At 44.8% G+C, this 22,440-nt stretch overlaps 1 protein-coding gene across 3 annotated transcripts in view; it reads left to right on the forward strand.

The window, feature by feature from the left end:
* HORMAD1 (HORMA domain containing 1) overlaps positions 1–22,440 on the forward strand; it is a 326,846-nt gene that overhangs the window by 64,804 nt on the left and 239,602 nt on the right. For all 3 annotated transcript variants that reach the window (XM_069216936.1, XM_069216938.1, XM_069216937.1), the window contains exon 5: positions 17,750–17,786. In XM_069216936.1, the coding sequence (XP_069073037.1) occupies positions 17,750–17,786 (37 nt within the window). The remainder of the gene's footprint in view (positions 1–17,749; positions 17,787–22,440) is intronic.

Here is a 22,440-nt window from a genome sequence, read left to right on the forward strand (position 1 = left end):
AGTTCTGGATCTGGTGCCCCCTTGTTTGTTCAAGTAATACATGGTGGCCATGTTGTCTGTTTGCAGAAGCAGAGTATTCGCAGTCAATGCCGGGAGGAAGGCCTTGAGCGCAAGATGGACTGCACGTAGCTCTAGGAGATTGATGTGATATAGTCTTTCCTTCTGCAACCAAGAGCCTTGAATCTGAAGGTGATCCCCATCCGAGCAGCGATGCATCCGTGACTATTTGGTAGCAAATTCCAGTCATTTAGGTAACCTAAACATGAGGAATAGTGTATTTAAGGTCAAAATTCTAAGTTTGCTCAGGCCTCTCGGTGTGAAAAATGGTGCAGGAGGAGTTCAGAAGTCAGTGCAGAGTACATTGAGACTAGCCAGGTGGGTAGAGTTTAGGAGCCAGAGTAGTAGAGGTTATTTCTGAAGAACTGCAGCTTCAGAATGAAAGGGGGAATTTCTGGTGAGATGTTCTGAACAGACTTGAGAGACTGCAAGGAAATCAATAAACGGTAGGCACAGAAAAGCAGAGGTTGTGAATTAGATGATGAAGTAGACCACCAATAGGATATTGCCAGGTGGAGAGGAAATTAAAATGGCCTTTTATTTTGCTTACCAGCCTTTCCAGCAACCACTTGTCAGTTTGTGAGTCCATTGACCTAGAAAAGTTAGCCACCAACTTGAGTTGGGCTGTGCAGTGAAGATGCCATATGCGATGTCTCCCACAACTGCTTTTAACATGGCACCCCAGAGACCTATCGCAGACTGTGCCTTGTCCTCACTCTCAAGACCCCTCAGTTTCCAAGGTCGATGATGATAAGCAGCACACACAAATTGAGAAAGATGGATGAAAGAAGCTGGTTCCCATGTTTGGCCCCCTGGCCCATGCCCCTTCCAGGTAGTAAGATACTGAAGCTGCCTGCAAATCTGGCATGTATCCACTATAGCAAGGACTTCATGCTCCGAGCTATCACCCACAGTCTCCAGATTTGAGAGTCTGAAGTCCAAAATAAATAGAAAGGTGAGAGCTTAAGCAAAGACGCATGTAAAACATACCATATTTGCAAGTGAGAAGCGTGGCCACTGAATCGATTATTTTCAACAAACGAGCCTACCAAAACTTCATTTGATACCCAGGCAGATTTAGATACGGGGTGGATAGCCAGTATTCCCACTTTGAATTGAGAAGCAGGGTATCTATAGGCATTGAGAGAATCTTTATGGGAAGCTTTAGCAGCAGCAGTCAGGTAGGTAAAAACCCCTTTCTAAACATGTTGTATACTAATATTTTGCTGAACGGGGTAGTAAGTTGTACATTTAAAAAATAGTGAGGTGAAAGTTGTTCTGCACCCTACTCTTCAAAACCATCACCAAACTATTTATAGGCTTCAGAAGTATTAATACCGCTTTCATGTTCCCTCCTTTGTGTATTACCTTCCGTATCGTGAATCATTTTGTCTTTGTGATGGTGACTGTTATGCAGTATTGGATCTTTCATAAATTCACATGCTTGAATCATCCCCGTCGTCGAAGTGGGAGTCCCACAGTACATAAAATAGCAATAATTAACAATTTTTTTTTTTTTTTCTATAGGCTAGAATGGAAATACCAGTCACTCATATAGCCTATCCAAGTCCTTTTGTGAAAAGGACCCAAACCTGCCTGCTGGCCAATCAGGCACCAGCACCCTCTAGAACACTCCAGAGAAGCTCCTTCCCTCAGATTTTCTACCGCACGTTGTATGAAGGGAGTCTCCCTGAGCTCTGCTCAGTTTTCTACTTCAGAAGCATTGTCTCTCAGAGAACTAAAAAAAAAAGTTGGTTTCTTCTAGAAAAGGCCAATTCCACCCTTGCAAGACCTGTGGAAAGAAAAGGCTCCATGTAGATGATCCACATAAGGACTGCTTGTATTGCCTCTACCCACAACACCAGGTGAAAGACTGCAAGATATGTCGTACTTTCTCCACAAAAACCCTCGGAGACCGTGAGGGTAGACTCCTGACATGGTTACAGGCAAAATCATGTACTTCAGGTGAGGAGAGTGGGTCAGAAAGGCCACATAAAAGGTCCAAATCTGAGGATCTGGGCTGGGAAGAAAAATCTAGAAAGAGGCAGAAATTACATCATGGAAAAGGCTTACAGACTTCAATTTCCTCTGAGCCATCCTCTCCTCTTCAAAAGGAGTTGTAGTACCGTCTTTCTCCTTCCTCTGAGCCTTCTACCTCTAGAAAGGTAACCATTAAAATTAAGTAGACGACCATGACGACGGTGTTTACATCTACAGTTGCCACCACCTCGTCGACGAGACCATCGTTGGCGACGACTACATTGACGTCAACTGTAAGGGCTCCTATTTCCTCTATCAAACCTCCGTCAACGAGGATTCCAGAACGGAGTGCGTCGTTAGCAACATCGACTCCTTCGTCGACAACATCGTTGTTGATAACACCATCAACGAAAGCCCCGTCTACTATAACACCACCAACGACCGCGTCGTCGGCTGTGTCACCGTCAGCGAGGACACCTTCGATTTTGTCAACGAGGCCACTGTCGACGATGGAAAAATCATCCTTGATTACAATACCGTCCACAGCACCATCATCATTGACACCATCTACTATGCCAGTGGTGCCTGGGAGACAGATAGAGGCTACTCCTACCTCTTCCAGGTCTCCTGATCTTCGGGCCATGGTCAGGATCACATCTCTACAAGTTAAATACCAGGAAGAGGACGACGACGATGATGAGTATGACCAATACCAACCATATTACTCACATCAAGAACGTTATTACCAACCACCTCAGCCAAGAGACTTTATACAGATGCCTTCCTCCTTAATCCAGGACTTACAATCAATGTTACAGGATTATAGGAGGAGCTTTCCAGTTACAGCAGATAAACCTCCACCGCCAGCTTCTCCTGCTACACCAAGAAACGTCCCTCCAGCTACTCCCAGGATGACACCTCACTCCGTTTTAGCTGCCCCCCCGGAGATGAAGGTTCCACTTCAGGGGAAGAAGAGGAAGGAGGAGAGATTTCTACCCCGCAACATCCCACTGAGGAATGGGATGACTACTTAGCCCCCACTCCTTCTCCACCACCTCCTTGCGCCGTCAGATTCACCACCGAGGATATAGGTGGTTTCCACAATCTAATGGACAGGGCTGCCGCACGCTTCCACCTTCCAACATCTGTCTCAGTCGGAATGCTTCCTTCATGATTTTAAGGAGCAGTCAAGGAAGTCTGTAAGGTCCATTCCCATTATAGACTTTATATGGAGCGACGGTACAAAGATCATGCGCAACCCAGCAACAGTGCCACCAGTGCCGCAAAAATTGGACAAGAAATACAAGGCAACTCGGGACTCTCTGGCATGTCTCACTGGCCACCCAAAGCCTGACTCGGTTATTTCGCAAGCGGCTCAAAGGCGTTCTAAGAACCCATCGACGCCTATCTCTACTCCTCCAGACAGAGAAGGAAGGAGATTAGATAATGTGGGCAAAAGATTCTCCTCCATGTCGGCAATCACTGTTAGAGCAGCAAATTAATTGCCAATCCTGGGTCGTTATGACCTGCAAATGTGGTCGGATATGCAACCTTTCATTGATCTCATCCCTGAAAGCAAGCAAGCAGAGGCACGGAAGATCCTTCAAGAAGGTGAGCGTATGTCGGAGGAGATAATCGACTGCGCTCTAGATATAGCCTCCACCGGCTTTCGTCAGCTGGCTGGTGCTGCGGTGTTAGGCCGCCAAGGTTGGCTCAAGGCCACATCTTTCAGACCGGAAGTGCAGTCCAGAATCCTCAACATGCCCTACGATGGGGAATCTCTCTTTGGCAAGCACGTAGATGACGCGCTCCAGGCCATCAAGACCGACACAGACACTGCCAAGTCCCTAGGTACCCTGCAGTACCGGAAACTGCCCTTTCGGGGTGCAAGAGGAAGAGGATTTACCTCATTTCGAGGTTCCTTTCACCGGCAGTACCAGCAACCCCAATATAGGCCGTCCTATCAACAACCGTATAGGCAACCATCTACGGCCTCATACGCCAGACAGGGAGGAAAAAGAAGACCGGGGTCACAAAACAGAGATCAACCCAGAAAGCAATGATCTTCACCGGGCACTGGCTATGCTTCCCCAATGTTCACACTATCAACAAATAGGAGCAAACATCTCCAACTACATCCAGCAGTGGAAGAACATAACATCAGACAAATGGGTGCTGGATATAGTGACAAGAGGTCATACCCTGGAATTCATACAAAAACCACTGCATCATCCACCAAGAACATCCAGACCATTCCATCTTTGTCTGCTTCAGCAGGAAGTATTCCTTATGCTTGCCAAGGGAGCTATAGAAAGAGTTCCAGTTCAGCAACGAGGTCTCGGATTTTACTCCTGTTTCTTCTTGATAAGGAAAAAGTCAGGGGAATGGCGACCGATACTAGATCTCATGAAACTCAACAAGTTCCTTCGGAAACAATCTTTTCGGATGATCATGCGGTCGGATATCCTGCACCTTCTCAATCCTGGAGATTTTATGACAACAATGGATCTCCAGGATGCTTATTTCCACAAACCAATACATCAGAAACATCGCAAATATCTCTACTTTACTGTAGCCGGTGCCCATTATCAGTTCAAAGTCTGAGGTCAGCTCCACGAATCTTCCCAAAATGCCTTGCCGCAGTCGCAGGTTTCCTCTGCAGCAGGGGTTTCCAGGTGTTTCCATACCTGGACGACTGGTTCATAAAAGCTCTATCTCTGCTACTAGCCTCCAGGGCTACAAACGCTTGCTTGAAGTTATTCCGGAGTTTGGGGCTAACAGTAAATCTACAGAAGTCGGTCATACTTCCCTCATGCAGAAGAGTCTTCCTGGATGCAGAATTAGACACCATCAAGAACAAGGCATATCTCACTCCGGCACGGCTGCAAAAGCTAACCAACTTAGCTGTCAGAATTTCCACAAAAGAGTTCGTTTCAGTGCGAATGTTCAAGTCGCTTCTGGGCATGATTTCCTATGCCATCGTCCTAGTTCGACTGGCAAGGCTGAGAATGAGACCGTTACAAGAAGAATTACAACTCCAATGGACCCAGTTGCAAGGGTCCTTCAATGACTTAATAACTGTCACGCCAAAAATTCACCAGGCGTTGAAGTGGTGGTCTCAGACCAACCATCTCTCCCAAGGTCTTACGTTTCTAACACCAATGACAGACTTTATTAACCCCACAGACGCTTCCTTGAAAGGCTGGGGAGGCCATTTACAAGACATGCGCATTCAGGGAAGATAGTCGAATCTTCAGAAAGGAACGCACATATTCCTGCTGGAATTTAAGGCGATCCACCTCATGCTCAAGGCTTTTCTTCCACGCATCGCAGGGTCCTCAGTGTTGGTCAGGACGGACAACACAACAAGTATGTTTTACATCAACAAGCAGGGAGGAACAAGATCCCTCTCCCTGTCAAGGGAATCTTAGTCTCTTTGGGACTGGCTCGCCCTGCACAATATTCGCCACAGGGTGGAGCACCTGCCAGGGGTCAACAACGCCCTAGCGGACTCTCTCAGCAGGACGGACGACAACTGCCACGAGTAGGAACTCAACCAGAAGATACTCAATGGCATCTTCCAACGCTGGGGTCAACCGATCCTAGACTTGTTTGCCACCAACCTGAACGCCAAATGCCAGTTCTCCGCCAGTTGATACCCACTCCCTGGGTCGTGGGAAAATGCTCTTTTGATTAGATGATCTGGGATCTTTGCCTACGCTTTTCCCCCCCATCCAGTTGATCCCCAGGCTCCTCAGGAAAATTAAGTCAGAATGCTGCAGGATCATTCTCATAGCGCCCAGGTGGCCCAGACAGTACTGGTACACGGAGCTCCTACTCCGGTCCGTGGCCAATCCAGTCTGCCTTCCCTGCAGCCACGACCTTCTCACGAAGAATCGGGGTCAAATTCTTCATCCCGATCCAACTTCTCTTCAATTGCATGCTTGGCTCCGGAGTTCGGAGTTTCAGGGTATGAACATCGATCAGGAATGCAGACTGATTCTGTCTAGGGCACGAGCAGAGAGCACAAATAAGACGTACAAACTCAAGTGGAAGAGATTTTGTGTTTGGTGCTCTCAGAAAAATTTCCACCGTTACAAATTAAGCCTGAACAAATTCTTTCGTACCTTCTCACACTCTCTAAGGCTGGTCTTTGCCATGCATAAGTCAAGATTCACCTAGCAGCTATAGCCTCCTATAGGCGATCCGCTGAGATGCCCTCAATCGGCTCATCCAGAATCATTAAACAGTTTATAAAAGGCCTCTTCCGCACTTTCCCTCCGGTCCATCTACCTCCGCCAGAGTGGCATCTCAAAATAGTCCTGTCCCAGCTCATGAAAGCTCCTTTCAAACCTATTCACAGAGCGGAACTCAAGTATATCACATGGAAGGTGGCAACCCTGCTTGCTCTCACTTCCACCAGGAGAGTCAGTGATATACAGGCTTTTACTACTAAAGAACCTTTTCTGTTTTTTTCGGATGACTTCGTTATGCTCAGGACCAACCCCAGATACATTCCCAAGGTACCATCTTCATTTCATCTCAGTGAGCACGTGATACTGCAAACCTTTTTTCCAAATCCGACTACAATAGCAGAAAGAACTCTGCATTCTTTGAACATCAAAAGATGCCTCAAATTTCACCTTCAAAGTACCAAACAAATCAGGAAATCAGATCAGCTCTTGGTATCTTATTCTCTTGGACGACAAGGAATAGGAGTCACAAAGGCCACTATAGCCCGGTGGATTTCCTCTACAATTCAGTTCTGTCACACCAAGGCAGGAAAACCGTTGACTAGGCGCCCGAGAGCCCACTCCACGAGAGCAGTCTCCACATCTGTTGCTTTGTTTCAGGGTATTGCCCTGGATAAGATATGCCAAGCTGCGACATGGAAGACTACGCACTCCTTTACGCAGCGCTATTGTTTGGAGTCATCGCAGAGAACTGACTCTAGTTGGACAAGCCGTTCTACGTCATCTTTCATTAAGGTGAGACCTTTTTCCTTTGTTGTGTAGAAACTATTTGATATGCAAATAGTCTATAATTGCTATGCAATATACTTTGACATGCTTTTATATATATATATATATATATATGTATATGTGTGTGTGTGTGTGTATATATAGATGTTCATTATGTGTATATGTACATAGATCTATATATATTTGTTTGAAGTTCATAATACAAGATTCATGAGCTAGCTATTTGATACAGGTTATAAAGGATTTTCTATGCTCGCACCCTCCGTCCACTGTATGATGCTTATCAACAGTACTGCTGGCTATTCAGATTCAAGCATGTGAATTTATGAAAGATCCAATACTGGATAAGAAAACAAGTTACTTACCTGTAACTACAGTTATCCAGTATTGGTATCTTTCATGAATTCACATGTGACCCACCCTCCTCCCCTTGGACGCTCGCATTTCCTCTCAGGTTATAATCTTTTCACTCTTGTGCTAGAAAATCTGAGGGAAGGAGCTTCTCTGGAGAGTGTTCTAAAGGGTGCTGGTGCCTGATTGGCAGGCAGGTTTGGGTCCTTTTCACAAAAGGACTTGGATAGGCTATATGAGTGGCTGGTATTTCCATTATAGCCTATGGGGAAAAAACATTTATTTGTTCATTATTGCTATTTTATGTACTGTGGGACTCCCCCTTCGGGATAATGAAAGCATGTGAATTTATGAAAGATACTCAGCAGGACGGACGACAACTACCAGAGGGTACTGGACAGCGTTTTCCAGTGCTGGGGACGACCGACTCTGGATTTGTTTGCCACCAATCGGAACGCCAAATGCCAATTCTACGCCAGTCGATACCCGCTCCCAGGGTCGTGGGGAAATGCTCTTTCGCTGAGATAGTCCAAGATCTTTGCGTACGATTTCCCCCCCCCCCCCCCCCCCCCCCCCCCCTCCTCCCATTGATTCTCGGACTCTTGAGGAAGATGTAGTAAGAGGGCTGCAAGATCATACTCCTAGCGCCCAGGTGGCCCAGGCAGTATTGGTACAAGGAGCTTCTACTCGTGTCGGTGACCAATCCCATGCGCCTTCCCTGCAACCACAACCTTCTCACGAAGACTCAAGGCCAAATTCTTCATCCGGATCCAGCATCTCTGCAATTGCACGCTTGGCTCCTGATTTCCGTGAGGTCCAGGGTATGAACATTGAGGAAGAATGCAGACTGATTGTATCTAGGGCACGAGCGGACAGTACAAAAAAGATGTACAAACTCAAATGGAAGAGCTTTTGTGTCTGGTGTTTGCATAACAAGTTCCATCCATCCATTAAAGATTGAGCCGGAGCAAATTCTCTCATATCTTCTCACCCTGTCAAAGGCTGGGCATCCATTAAGATCCATTTGGCAGCTATAGCTTCAGCGGATATGCTCTCACTTGGCTCATCTAGAATTATTAAACAGTTGATGAAAGGCAATCTTTCGCACTTTTCCTCCGGTGCGTCCACCTCTGCCAGAGTGGCATCTGAATGTAGTTCTGTCCCAGCTAATGAAAGCTCAGTTTTGAGCACTTTCACAGAGCGGAACTCAAAGGTGGCAACTCTGCTTGCTCTTACTTCCACCAGAAGAGTCAGCGATATACAGGCCTTTACTATTAATGAACCTTTTCTTGTCTTTTCAGAAGACCTTATTAGGACTAACCAGAGGTACATTCCTAAAGTGCGCTCATTTCACCTGAATGAGCCGGTAATACTAAAAACCTTTTTCCCGAATCCGTCGACAATCGCAGAAAAGAGACTGCATTTTTTGGGCATCAAGAGATGCCTGAAATGATACCTTCAAAGTACCAAGCAGCTTAGGAAGACAGATCAGCTGTTGGTATCTAATGCTCATGGACGGCAAGGGGCAGGGGCACTAAGGCCCCCATAGCCCAGTGGATTGCATCTATAATTCAGTTTTGCCACATTAATGCAGGAAAACCCTTGACTAAGCACCCAAGAGCGCACTCCACAAGAGCAGTCTTCACATCGGCTGATTTGTTTCAGGGTATTACTCTGGATAAAATATGTCAGGTTGTATTGTGGAAGACTACACACTCCTTTACGCAGCACTATTGTTTGGAATTGTCACAAAGAACTGATTCTCTCGTTGGACAGGCGGTCTTCTGTCATCTTTTTCACTAAGGTGAGATCTTTCCTTTAATGTATAGACATTATGCTCGCACCCACCAAGAGTACTGCTGGCTATTCAGATTCAAGCATGTGTATTTATGAAAGATCCAATACTGGATAAGAAAACAAGTTACTTACCTGTAGCTACAGTTATCCAGTATTGGTATCTTTCATAAATTCACATGTGACCCACTCTCCTCCCCTTAGACGCTCGTGTTTCCTCTCAGGTTATAATCTTTTCACTCTTGTGCTGGAAAATCTGAGGGAAGGAGCTTCTCTGGAGAGTGTTCTAGAGGGTGCTGGTGCCTGATTGGCCAGCAGCCAAGTTTGGGTCCTTGTCACAAAAGGACAGAGATAGGCTATATGAGTAATTTTGGTTAACATTATAGCCATTATACAGCAAACACTTCAAGTTCAAGGTGTCCTTCCCTGTGGCATACATTCAGCACCACAAATCTTTACCAAATGTCTAGCGCCAGTGGTGGCTTACTTGAGGAGAAACAGACATCAAGTCTTCCCCTACCTCGACAACTGATTGGTAAAAGCTCCAGATATCCAGACAGCAAAAAGTTCAGTCAAGGGCGACTGCGCCTTTTTGAAGAATTAGGCCTTCCACTCAACAAGGAAAAATAGTCTCTGAGCTGTCCACTCGTCTAGCCTTCCTAGGGGCTATCTTAGACACTCAACGAGCCAAAGCCTATCCAGCGCGGGACAGACAAACAAAGCTAACTCAGCTGGCAAGGCGCGTCCAATGAAAAAGGTGCCTTTCAGTGCGGCGTACAAGTCCTTGCTGGGCATGATGTCATCATGTATCAGCCTCCTTCCATTCTGCCGCCTCCAAATGCGTCCAATTCAAGAAGAACTGGACAAGCAGTGGATACAAGCAGGTGGTTCCTTCGAGGATACCATCCTCGTCACGCTGCGTTTGGTTCATTCTCTGAATTGGTGGACAGCTCCCGAGAACATTTCCAAAGGTCTCAGTTTCTTGGCACGACTTCCTCGAATGACTGTCATGACAGATGCATCGCTCACAGGATCGGGCACATGCTTGCAAGACCTTCGGATGAGCAGCAAGAGGCCACCCTCTCGTCGTTCGTTCCACATAAATCTTCTTGAGCTGAGAGTGGTCCTTTCTTCCAAAGATACGAGGATCAGCTGTGCTTGTCAGGACAGACCATACCACCACAATGCACTACCTGAACAAGCAGGGAGGAACACGGTCTTGCATACTCTTCCGAGAGGCACAGACCATCTGGAAATGGTGAATTCACCACTGCATCCACATCACTGCGGAGCATGTCCCATGCCTTCAGAATACCATTGCGGATTAACTAAGCAGACTTACCACATCCTCCCACGAGTGGGAGTTACACCAGAAGACGCTAGATCAGATAGTCGACTAGTGGTGAAAACTGAATCTGGACCGGTTTGCATCCTCCTAGAACGCCAAATGCCGACATTATGCAAGTTGGCATCACCAACAGGGGTCATGGGGGTGGGGGGGTGCATTTTTGATCACATGGTCAGGGATGTATGTGTACGCTTTTCCCCCGATGCCCCTCCTCCCAAAGGTGTTCAGGAAGATGAAGTCAGAACCCTGCCAACTGATTCTCCTAGCTCCTGCTTGGCTGTGTCAACCGTGGTACAAGGAGTTGCTCCTCCTGTCAGCCTCTCCATCCATCAAGCTCAGAGCAATACCAGACCTGCTTACCATCAATCAGGGGCAGGTGAGGCATCCGGAACCCAAATCGTTCAATTTGCACGCATGCCTCCTGAGTACAGTGGGTTTGGACATTCAGACCTACCGTCTGAGTGTAGAGAAGTGCTATGTATTGCACGTGCAGCTAGTACCAGCAAGTCTTACCGACTAAAATGGAAGAGATTTTGTATTTGGTGCGAAATGGGCATCCTCTCTCGTCTGCACCAGAGGCAGTGTTTCCTTATTTATTACAGCTGGCACGTTCAGGACTAGCCTGTTCCTCAGAGTCCATCTAGCTGTCATCTCCAGATATAGAAGAGTGCCAGGCAAGCCATCCTTATACTCTCTCAGATTGGTACAACAATTTCTCAAAGGTCTCTTCAGATCATTTCCTCCAGTAAAACCTCCTCCTCCGCCGCCGCCGGCATGGCAACTTAACATTGTTCTTGGCCAGCTTATGAAGGAGCCGTTTGAGCCGATCCACAGAGAAGACATTAAGTACTTCACTTGGAAGGTGGCTCTACTTCGTGCCCTTACTTCGGCGCTCAGTCGTAGTGAAATTCAAGCTTTCACTATGCAGGAGCCTTTTCTGCAGTTCAGACAGGACAGAGTCATCCTGCACACCAATCTTAAGTTTGTACCCAAAGTACCTTCTGAGTTCCATATCTATGAGCCGGTGGTGCTCAAGACTTTTTCCGAACCCGCAAACTGCTACGGAAAGAACTCTGCATTAGCTCGACTTGAAATGATGCATAAAATTCTATCTGTACAGGACAAAGTTGTTCAGACAATCCACTCAGTTGTTTGTAGCGTTCAGTGCTACTAGGAAAGGTCACTCAGTGACCAAACCGACTATATCCAGAGGGATTAAGGACGCAATCATATTTTGTCATCAGAAAGCAGGAAGGCCAATGAATGCAACCGTAAGAGTGCATTCTACTAGAGCTATCTCTGCATCCTGTGCGCTGTTTGCTGTTGTTGCAATTAAAGACGTCTGTCATGCTGCGACATGGAGAACAACTCACACCTTCACTCAGCATTAATTACTGGACACGGAGTCACTTCGGGGAGCAGCCGTTGGTCAAGCGGTCCTTCGAAACCTGTTCCAATGACGGTGAGCTAAAATATTTATTTCCCTCCATCTGTTTATTTTCTGCTACATCAATTTTTCTTTAATATAATGTTGTAGATCACCGTAAAAATGTATGTACATATTATCAGACTAGTTTGCATTTCAGAATGCAATGCTATAGTTTGTAGAACGAAAATGTGTTATTCACTGCTTACTATTCTGATTACACTGGAGGCTCCCATCTCGACGACGGGGAATGATTCAAGCATGTGAATCTATGAAAGTTTCCAATACGAGAACTACAGTTACAGGTAAGTAACTTGTTTCTTCCTTACTGCTCAGGGATGTGGAATTCCTATCACCCGACGCCCGGGACATCTTATTTGGGGTCAAGGGCAACAAGTTTTTATGTTTACTTTGTCCTTGGGACAAGTAGGCCCAACCCTCTGCAGCACAAACTCTTTGGCTGCCTGTTTACAGAGAGTGGAACTCTCTGCAGTTGAGGTAATGTGTTTCCAAAAGACAATGCTGTTCGAACTTGTATTTATGGTTCATTATTTGAAAGCCTTCATTATTAGGGTGAGTGCTGTAAATAAATGTTTTAAGGTCACACTTCACTACTGACGTTGGTTCCAGTACAAAAAAAAAAATTGTGTATACACATGTTTGAAAAGTTTAGGCTATGAGGCTAAGTATAATGCTCCCAGAATGCTCTCTGATTAGATGCAAATGAAGTGTCATTTAGTAAAATGTGTTGATGCATGCTTGTAATTCCCAAAAATATTTCTAATGGAAAATCAGTGTAACCATTTTCATCACGATTATGGGAAGCATGAAAATAAACAAACACTGACAAAGCCAACTGATCGGACATATTTTTATAAGTCTTTTAGTTTCATCAATGCGTGTCTTGTTTTGACATGGCTTTTATAACACTTTATTGTTGTGGGAGCTACCAGGCCCTCAACATTGTAACAAACACTGGGAAAAAAAAAAAAAAAAGTTTTTGAACTCTAAAAGCACACGTTGCCACCAGTGGCATAACAAAGGCCCCGCAGCTGCCGTCCAGGGGGCCCCTTCAGCACAGCACCTGCCCTGAGTGAGTCTGGAGAGGGGGCTCCTCCATGTTCTTTGCAAAGGGGCACCCTCCAGTTTCGTTACATCACTGATTGCCACTGTAGTTCCTGACACTGAACAAAACTACTTTGTGTGCCAATATGCTCCTTGTGGAAGAGCAGAATGCGATCACTCACAGTAAAGCCAGCCGAAAGAGAGAGAAATAGAAGTTTAATAAAAACAAAATGTCTTTGTTAACACCAGACCTAATTAGGGACCAAGACCCACATGTAGGTAGCTTTTTGCATGTCGCAAACAGCGACTTTTGCTGTTTGCGACGTGCAAAAAGCACATTGCGATGCACAAACCCAGTTTTGCGATTCGGTAACCTGGTTACCGAATCGCAAAACGGGTTTGCGACTCGCAATTAGGAAGGGGTGTTCCCATCCTAATTGTGACTCACAGTGCAATGTAGGATTGTTTTGTGACCACGAACGTGGGTGCAAACCAATCGCAGTTTGCACCCATTTCAAATGGGTGCTAACACTTTCGCAAAAGGGAAGGGGTCCCCATGGGACCCCTTCCCCATTGTGAATGTCACTGTAAACATTTTTTCAGAGCAGACAGTGGTCCTGTGGACCACTGCCTGCTCTGAAAAAATGAAACGAAAACGTTTCATTTTTCGTTTTTGTAATGCATCTCGTTTTCCTTTAAGGAAAACGGGCTGCATTACAAAAAAAAAAAAAAGTGCTTTATTGAAAAGCAGTCACAGACATGGTGGTTTGCTGTCTCCAGCAGGCCACCATCCCTGTGAGGGCCGCCATTTGCAAGGGGGTCGCAAATTGCGACCCACCTCATGATTATTCATGAGGTGGGCATTTGCGAAGCCCTTGCGAATCACAGATGGTGTCAGGAACACCATCCTACATTCGGATTTGCGACTCGCAAATTGCGAGTCGCTCTGACTCGCAATTTGAGGGTCGCAAATCTGAATCTACCTACATGTGGCCCCAAATTCTTAAAGAAAGTCACAAAAGTGCACCCATGGTATATGTTGTACCCCTATAAAATATTTGTGAACTGTATTTTAGCATGGGTAAATACGATGTGTAGATTTGCTCATGTGAAAATCTATTGAGCATTTGTAAGTTCATTTTCCCTCCAGCCACTTTCTTCCCAACCCTGGAAGAAGTTCTAATTCTGCCATTGTCAGGAGTAAATGTCCAACCTTTCTTATTATGGGAAAATATTAGATAGAAGCTGGTGAAAATCTTTAAAACATGCAGGTTAGTAGGTTTGCAGACTCAAAGGCATTCCAGCCCTGGAACTATTGCTTACTGCTTCCTCCAGCCCCAGTATGCAGATCTGCAGAAAGGTGGCAAAATAAGGAAATCGCTACAGTAGGGATTGAAACTGTAAGTATTCAAGCACTACGATGGTAGTAGCCCTGGCATAATTAGAGAGGCTATTATCAGAGCTCTTACATAGTGAGATTGCTGCCATAATTTGTCGCCACACTACATGGCACCAAAGGGACAAGTGGATCTTTTTATAGGACAAGTAGATTTGAGAAGCAACTTGTCCCCTGGACAAGTAGATATTTTAATAAATTCCACACCCCTGCTGCTGAGGGTCATCACGACTCCCCCTCCTTGGGTCGAGTCCCCTAGGCCTTGCTGATCGTCCTCAGCCTTGCAACTCGTCGTCTTCTCCCTGTGCATATGCAAAGACTTGTTGGTGGTTCTCCAGCACCGCCGACCAACTGCAACCCAACAGACGACGTGGGACACCATCTGCATCACTTCAGAAACTCCTCTTCATCTCCTGTGCTGCACAGCTGGTCTTCTTCATCCCTCGTTGACCCCGCCCTGCATCCGCCTGATGTGGGCATTTGAGTTGTCTGTGCAGATGGACAGCTTTTTATCAAATACTACACCTAGGATTCATGTTGAATATACTGGTTTAGGTGGAGTTCCAAATTCAACCATCACCACATTTTAGAGCAAATACTTGAATGGGAGCTGAAGACTAAAATCTGTCTAGCCACCATTTACTTTTAGGCTGTTAGATCTCATCGATCTAGCTACCTCCATCCGTCATACTTTTAGCCTGTTAGATTTCATCCAAAACGCTACCTACCTCAGTTATGAAAATGTTCTGCCTCCTCTAGAGCAACCTTGGTGATACAGATCTCAATTTGGGTGTCATCACCATGTGATAACTCGCTGATCACAAATCGCTGTGCAAGTGTTCACAAACAGCCCAGAATACAGCAGCTGTTACTTCTGGGGTGCCCAGCTATCAGCCTCTTGTGCAAGAGCTGAAGAGTTTCCACTAGCTACCAGATCATCATTATAACATGAGGCCTGAAAATCAAAGGAATGCCCTATCTCTGCTAACGGAACCATATACAGGTTAAAAAGTGCTGGGCTAAGTACAGAACCCCGAGGAACAACCCAGGGAAGTGCAGATGATTGTGACTTAAGTTGCTTGAAAGCATCTGATTGCATTCTTCCTGTTAAGAAGGAAGATAGGGTCCTGCTGCTTGATCTTTTATGTCTGATTTTGAAAGTCAAATCATTAGCACTGTGTAGGCCACAGTGTCAAAAGTCGCAGGTAGGTCTAGTAGAATTGGGGCCATCACGCCTACAACATCTAGAATGTTTTTAATCTCGTCTAAAACAGACACCTGCATCGACTCTATGCTGTATCTCCTACTTAAGTCAGAACTGAACTATCTAACAATTCATGGCTTTCCATCCTTAGCACTAGTTTTCAGTTTAGTACTTTCTCTAATATGTTTGCTGGTAGTGGTAGAACTTAAATGGGTCTATAGTTTTTCCACACCTGAAGATCAGCATTAGTTTTTTTCAGGGGTGGCATTGTGGTATCTTCTTTCTTTGAGGAAAGACGGCTGACTTAATGGCCCAATTGCTAAGTAGCATGAGGTTTTTCATGACAATGTCTGCCACTATGGGCAAGATTTATGTGGAGGGCAGGGAACTGACAGAGAACCTGGTGTAAAAGTGAGGGCGAGCTAATTGACTAAAGTATCTACTCCAGGATAGAATTTACTCAAATCCAGATTCCCACTGGCCCCATCATCAACTGTAAGGACCTGCTCAAGCTAGAGTTTCTAATGAGAAATGTTAGTAGATATCTTTGATTTTGTTTTGAAAGAAATCAACTGCTCGTTTATTACACATCTCCTGAGGCGGAAACAGAGCTGGCTTGACATTGGGCGATGAAAATTGTGGATGAATGCAAATAGCTCTTTCAGTGCATTTTTCAAACTTTCGGTAATCTTAGTGTAATAGGTCGCTTTCTTTGAAAATATCCGTTTTATAATCTCAAATTAATGTTTTGTATACCACGTAATCTGTGCCTAGGTTTTGTTTCACCCAGATCTTTTCTAGCCATCTTGATTTCTGCCTCTGAATCCCCACTGACTTCTTTGAGGATTCTAGCAATGGAGAATTGCAATTAAGTAACTTTTCCTTTAGCATCATTGGATGCTCCTTGAGCGTCATATACTTAAAATATTCCCGCCAATGTGTGCGAAGTAAGTTTAAGTGAACATTCCATCGATGCAGAGTTGGAATTAGAATTAGTTGGAATTAGAGGTGAGTAAGATTTCCCAACTTGCCTTCAGTAACAGTGTTTTGGTGGATACTATGCTTGCAGATTTCCACTTGATACTGACCTCCTTGTTCTGAGGGCTGGGCATAATTTCTGATACAAATAAAGTTCCAGTGTAGTTTGTTGCACTGCACATCCACATGTGATCTGTTGGTAATCCTCATGTCTGCTTTTAAGGGTTCAGGAAAAAAAAATGTCTGAGGAACTAATTTTAGTGTGCTGAGATGGCAATATGATGGCAATATGTGGCTCCAGTGATGTCACACCTCTGCTGCTTCGGGTGCCAAGAGAGAACTAGCGCCACTTACCGGAGAGCTGTAATAAAAGATTTCAGATGCAGTCTGGCATGCATAAGATGAGGAATCTGCAGATATAGAATTCACCTGGAATATTTTTACCGAAGTGAAGTAATTTTTTCATCTACTTCATAGGTTACTTCATTGAAGTCGTAAACCCTCTGCCTTCTTCTCTATTCATTTGTTCATTGGAAGTTAAATTGCTGCTTGGTTCCATGTTATTGTTCCAAGGATCCATAGAGCAACTGTCAGTACAAACCATTATGAGGTTTGGAAGCTAGTGTATTCATAAAGGACCAGTTTTTTCTGCCTTTCAATAATGGCTGCCTGCACCTCTCCCCATTGTGTACATGTGTTGTCTCATTTTCCCTATGCAGCAAAGTTGTAGTTTTGGGCTGCAACCTGGTTTGCTATATGTTGCTTGTTGTAAGTACATTTTTTTAAAAAAAGTTGGCTATATGTGGCAGCTGTTCGGTTAAAGGCTACATATATACCATTTATTAACAGGTTTATGTATTACGGAATTGTTGTGTACATGCAGTTGAGAACATACTTTTATGAAGATTCATATGATGCAGAACTTGTTTACATGTAGGTAGCTTTAATTTTTAAGGTATTCTATAAATTGAAGGTTCAGGAATATTAGTTCCTTCCTTGTTTGGATGAGGACTTTCAAATATTTTTACAGTGCTTCATTACTTGCATATTTGCTTATAAATGCTGTGTTAGCTTGCTAACATGCATTATGTTAGTAAGGAAGTGATACGGTTGAGAATAACTAAAACACATATTCTTATACCAGGTAAAATACTATTGGTTGTTTCAGGATGCTTGGATGCTACGATGCTTTACAGAAGAAATATGTAAGTCAAACTTTTAAAAACATGCAGAAAGATCGTATTTTATGTTTAATTGCTAAAACATCCCATGTTTATATCCTCATTATTGAGTGCCACTAATTGGTAATGATAATGTTAACACTCCGACATTATGTACTTAGCATTGGTCTATTAAGAGATTACCTCAACTAAAGAAATGTTTATACTGATGGTGAGACACAGACCTTAATGTTAAAACATGAGTCCTCCCAAAATTGAGGAGCTATCTTGGGGACATTCAGCACCCTGGTTTTCTGCTCACCAACAGAATAACCTTGTATTAGAACCGGTTGGAACTCAGCTCTGCCAACTTGCTCTGAAAGCCTTTCTTGTGCTAATTGTGATAAGCAACATGACAGCAGCACACCAAGGAAGCAGGAAACGGATGGATGAAGTATCATTCTCTGTCCAGTGACCTACAGTGGGCTTGAAAATTGGTTCCCCATCATTATATCAGTTTCAACAGTATTCACCAACCATGTGAAGAATAATGACCACATTAAATACCTATTCAAGAGCTCCAGGAGCCTTGTGAAGCCTTTTGTGTCAGTGGGACTGTGTTTCAGACATCCTGCTTTGCAGAAGAGCAAGGAAAGATACTGTCCAATACCATGGACCTGGTTAGGACCTTTCTTAATGATCAAACCTGCTCCCCGAAACGGCACCAGCAACTGAATGGAAACCATATACATAGTGGCTCTCCTTGGAATGTTACATGTTGGGCGTTGGATATTTAGGGTGTCAGAACTGAAGAAATCAGTACACCGGCATAGTGTCTAATATTGTAATATTCTTTACAAAAACCTCTTTTTACAAATCTTGTTTGAATTGTATCTCTTACAGTAATCTTTTTTTCTCACAGCCCCCACCTAAAACACATTTATAGTGGAATGGAGACCTAGAAGTTGTGTGACTGACTTTGTGACTGCTCATAGGTTCTGTTTAGGTTTAGAGTGGGATTAAGGGATTTAGGCCTGTGTCAATTTTTAAGTTTGCGCTTGGATGTGACACTTGACTTGGTGAAGGTCTTCAGATGGGAAGTGGACTGCTCACTGTAATGACCTTGGAAACGGGATCAAGTCCCCAAAAGGGTGCACGACTTATGAGAAGGCAACATTTTATCTTGTGTTCAGTGACTTACAACTTTGCCTCTCGGTCCTAGAGTGCTTTTCAGTCATGTGGCCACATTTATCACATCAGTGACCAACACGGTTTCCTGCTGTTGCAGCATCATGTGAAACCTGTTTAGCGTGTGGATATTGTTCACTAGCACACTGGAACTTGTTTCAGGAGTTGTTGCAAACCGAAGAACATTGAGAGTGGAGCTTCGGATCCCTGTCAGAAGGTACTGAAAAAAAAAACAGATGTCCGCACGCAGGGGTGATTCTTATATATGGCTCTGCTCCATCATTTCGAGAGTGGTGTGGAGCCCATGCAGAGCCCATGCCGCCACCTAATGGCGTGCAAAAGCACTGCTGAAGAAAAGTTTCCAGATCTTTGTTGGGCCTGGGCAGTATTCCTGGGGGAGGAATCTGCTGTGAGACATATTTATCAAAATAAGATACATATGGCAGGCATGCCATACTTTCAACCATATCCTTCATCCTGTGGAGATAATAATGCCCATGCTGTAGTTCCTCCTTCAAGAGTTTGGCGTAGGCCTTCTTTTCACTTCCTCCAAGCTTTGACCTTGCTAAAAAAAAAAAAAAAAGTGTTTTCTTCAAAACTTGCTGAGTTGAAAATTGTCATATCTGCAGTAGTACAAATTAAGTCAAAATGTTCATTTGCACTCCTTAACATTTACAAGTAGGCTAGATAATAAAATAATTCCCAACTGTGTTATAACACTATCTGTTGTCAGATGCAATGCAGGAGGTGCAGAGTTGTCATGTGTCTTAAGGGATTCTGAACATTCTTGTCAATAACTCTGGCATGGTGTCCGGTGGCACCATCATGACTCTATCCCACTTCCAGACATGGCGAAAGGAAGTACTCCTGCACTCTGTCAGTTTACTTAATCATTTTCTTTTTCCTCAAACGAGGAGCATGGATGGCAAATTAAGAATAATGGCTTTGTACATTATCTGACTTAAAACGACATTTCTTCTGGAAAGGTCCATTCCACAAAATGAAGAGTGGGACAGACGGCGAGGGACATTTGGCTAGATAGATTATCCACCACAAACCGCGTTGCCAAAAGTAAGTTACTGATTGATACTTCTACCCGCAGACTTCTCACCTTGTGAATCAGTATCCAGTAATTTCCCCCTTCATGAAGGTGGGTTGCAGGTGTAGCCATTACACTGAGAATGCCTGTAGGACCGAACGGCCAAAATTATCCTCCTGGTTGACCATAGAGTCAATATATTCGTGTTTGGTGAATTTTTGGAGGTATGTTTATATGACGGATGTCCAAAGTGGGACACAGGCAGGGCTGGAGTAGAGGCCTTCCTCCCTGTGTGAAGAGCCTTGTAACCCTCAGGAGGATCTTTCTGGCTGATGTCTAACCTAGCGTTATATACAGGACAATCCATCATAATAAAGTCCTTGTCTGTGCCACTTTTTTCCACCAAAGAAACTGACAGATGATAATCTTACTCTAGTATTGGAACTTTCATAGAATCACATGCTTGAATCATTCCCCGTCGTCGAGATGGGAGTCCCCGGTACCTTAGAAAAGACAATGTCCCAAAGACATAACAGGCATAACATAAGAACTCTACATTTTAGCAGTCTATCTAAGTCCTTATGTAAAAAAGGACCAAACTTGAACCTCCGCCAATCAGAGAGCACCACCCTCTAGAACCCTCCTGAGAGTAGCTTCAGTACCTCAGATTTTCTACTGCACGTCGTGCTAGGAATTCTCCTCCGAGCTCTGCTCAGTTTTGTTCTTGTGGAAGAAGATTTAATCACTACATCTGAATTTCTATTTGCTCATTGAGTGTTTCTGACTTACACTCATACTTTTTGGAGCCTTTTGTACCAGCAGGATGTCTGACAGAGAGAAAAAGTCTCTTTAGAGCCTGCAGCACTTGTGGGAAGAAAAGGCTCCATTCGGAAGACCCTCTTACAGATTGTATATATTGCCTCTATCCTGAACACTCTGCTACTGACAGGTAAGGTATGTCGTACCTTTTCATCAAAGACTTTAAAGTATAGAGAGGGGAGATTGTTGATATGGCTCCAGAAGCTTAAATCAAGAAAAAGCCCTGTCACGCACTCTGACAGTGATGAGTCATCATGGTCTTCTAGGAAGTCACAAAAGAGGCAAAGATCACCTCATTCTAAAAAAAAGAGTTCAAAACAGCCCTCAAAGAATTTCAAAAAGACCTCACAGGGGTCTGGTGAAGGCCGCAGTCTCTCATCCTCGCCTCAGGAAAAAGATCCTCCCCTAAGTCCAGGCATCGACCTTCAACATCAAAAGAGGTACCAAAATCCTCCTCAGAGCCTTCTACACCCCCTCCAAAGGTGTTGACAGTGTTCAGAAAGCCTTCTTCCGCTTCTGAAGACAGACCGTCGACGACCATTCCACCGATGACAACGTACACAGTGGCTGCATCGACGGCGATGGCGGTAACCAGTCTATTGATGCTGACTTCTTCCTCTTTGACGACCTCCACGATGACGGTAACAAAATCTAGGCTGTCGACGTTGAAGATCAAGATGTATATGATGTGGACGATACCATCGACAATGAGGATTCCTACGTCTACGCTGTCGTCAGCGACACCGTCGACGGGAGCACTAGGGCTATTGGAGATGACTTCGTCGACAACCTCGTTGATGGTACCGTCGTCGACCCCGTCTTTAGGAGAAAAATGCAGTCTGCTTCTGGGAGGGGAGATATCCCTCCAAGAGCTACATCCCCAAGCAAGGTTACACCATTAATCCCAACTCATCTTTTGGAGGAAGATTCGGATGAGGATTGGCCGGTTGGGGCAGCCCATATCCCTTCACATCTTCATGTTAAGTGTCAAGAGGATGAAGAGGAGTATTATCAGTAGTATTATTCTCCTCAGTGACAGCAGGCATGTGTACCAGAGGGCGTGGTCTGTGTCCCGAGTTCCCTTATTTCAGATCTACAGTTATGTTATCAGATTACAAAAAGAGATTTTCATCAGTGCTACAATCGGACATTCAAACGGCGCCTCCTCCCTCGATGCCTGCCACTCCAGTGCCTCAACCTAGATCATCTCCTAGATCCTCCTGAAGGATCTCCTGAAAATCCTGTCTATCCTCTCTAGGCAGCTTTTCTGCAAACCTGCTCAGTGAGTCCCAGAGTGAGCGATCGTATCTGCCTAGGAGTGCGGAGGCGCTGGAGACCTTCATCATGGACGCCGCTGTGCCACACATCTTCCTCCCCAGAGAGTCCAGGTGTCTACTCTCCTTGTCCGGTGGAACCGTAGAGGATGACGCCACTGAATGTGTCTTACGGGCTGCGGCCAATATGACTGAGTCTGGTGGTGGATCAGCCCTGAGAAACAAAGGATCTTGATCAGGTGCCTTGTATTTCCTTAAGATCCTAGCGGGAGCTGAACGGAGGTTTGCTGGTGTTAAAGTCTCCATGGTTGGTTGTAGAAGACCAAGCACCAGCGGTAACAATTTCTTTGAAACCGCCCTGTGTTGCAAGGTATCAAAG

This window comes from Pleurodeles waltl, chromosome 12, assembly GCF_031143425.1.
Source record: "Pleurodeles waltl isolate 20211129_DDA chromosome 12, aPleWal1.hap1.20221129, whole genome shotgun sequence".
NCBI classification, from domain to species: Eukaryota; Metazoa; Chordata; class Amphibia; order Caudata; family Salamandridae; genus Pleurodeles; species Pleurodeles waltl.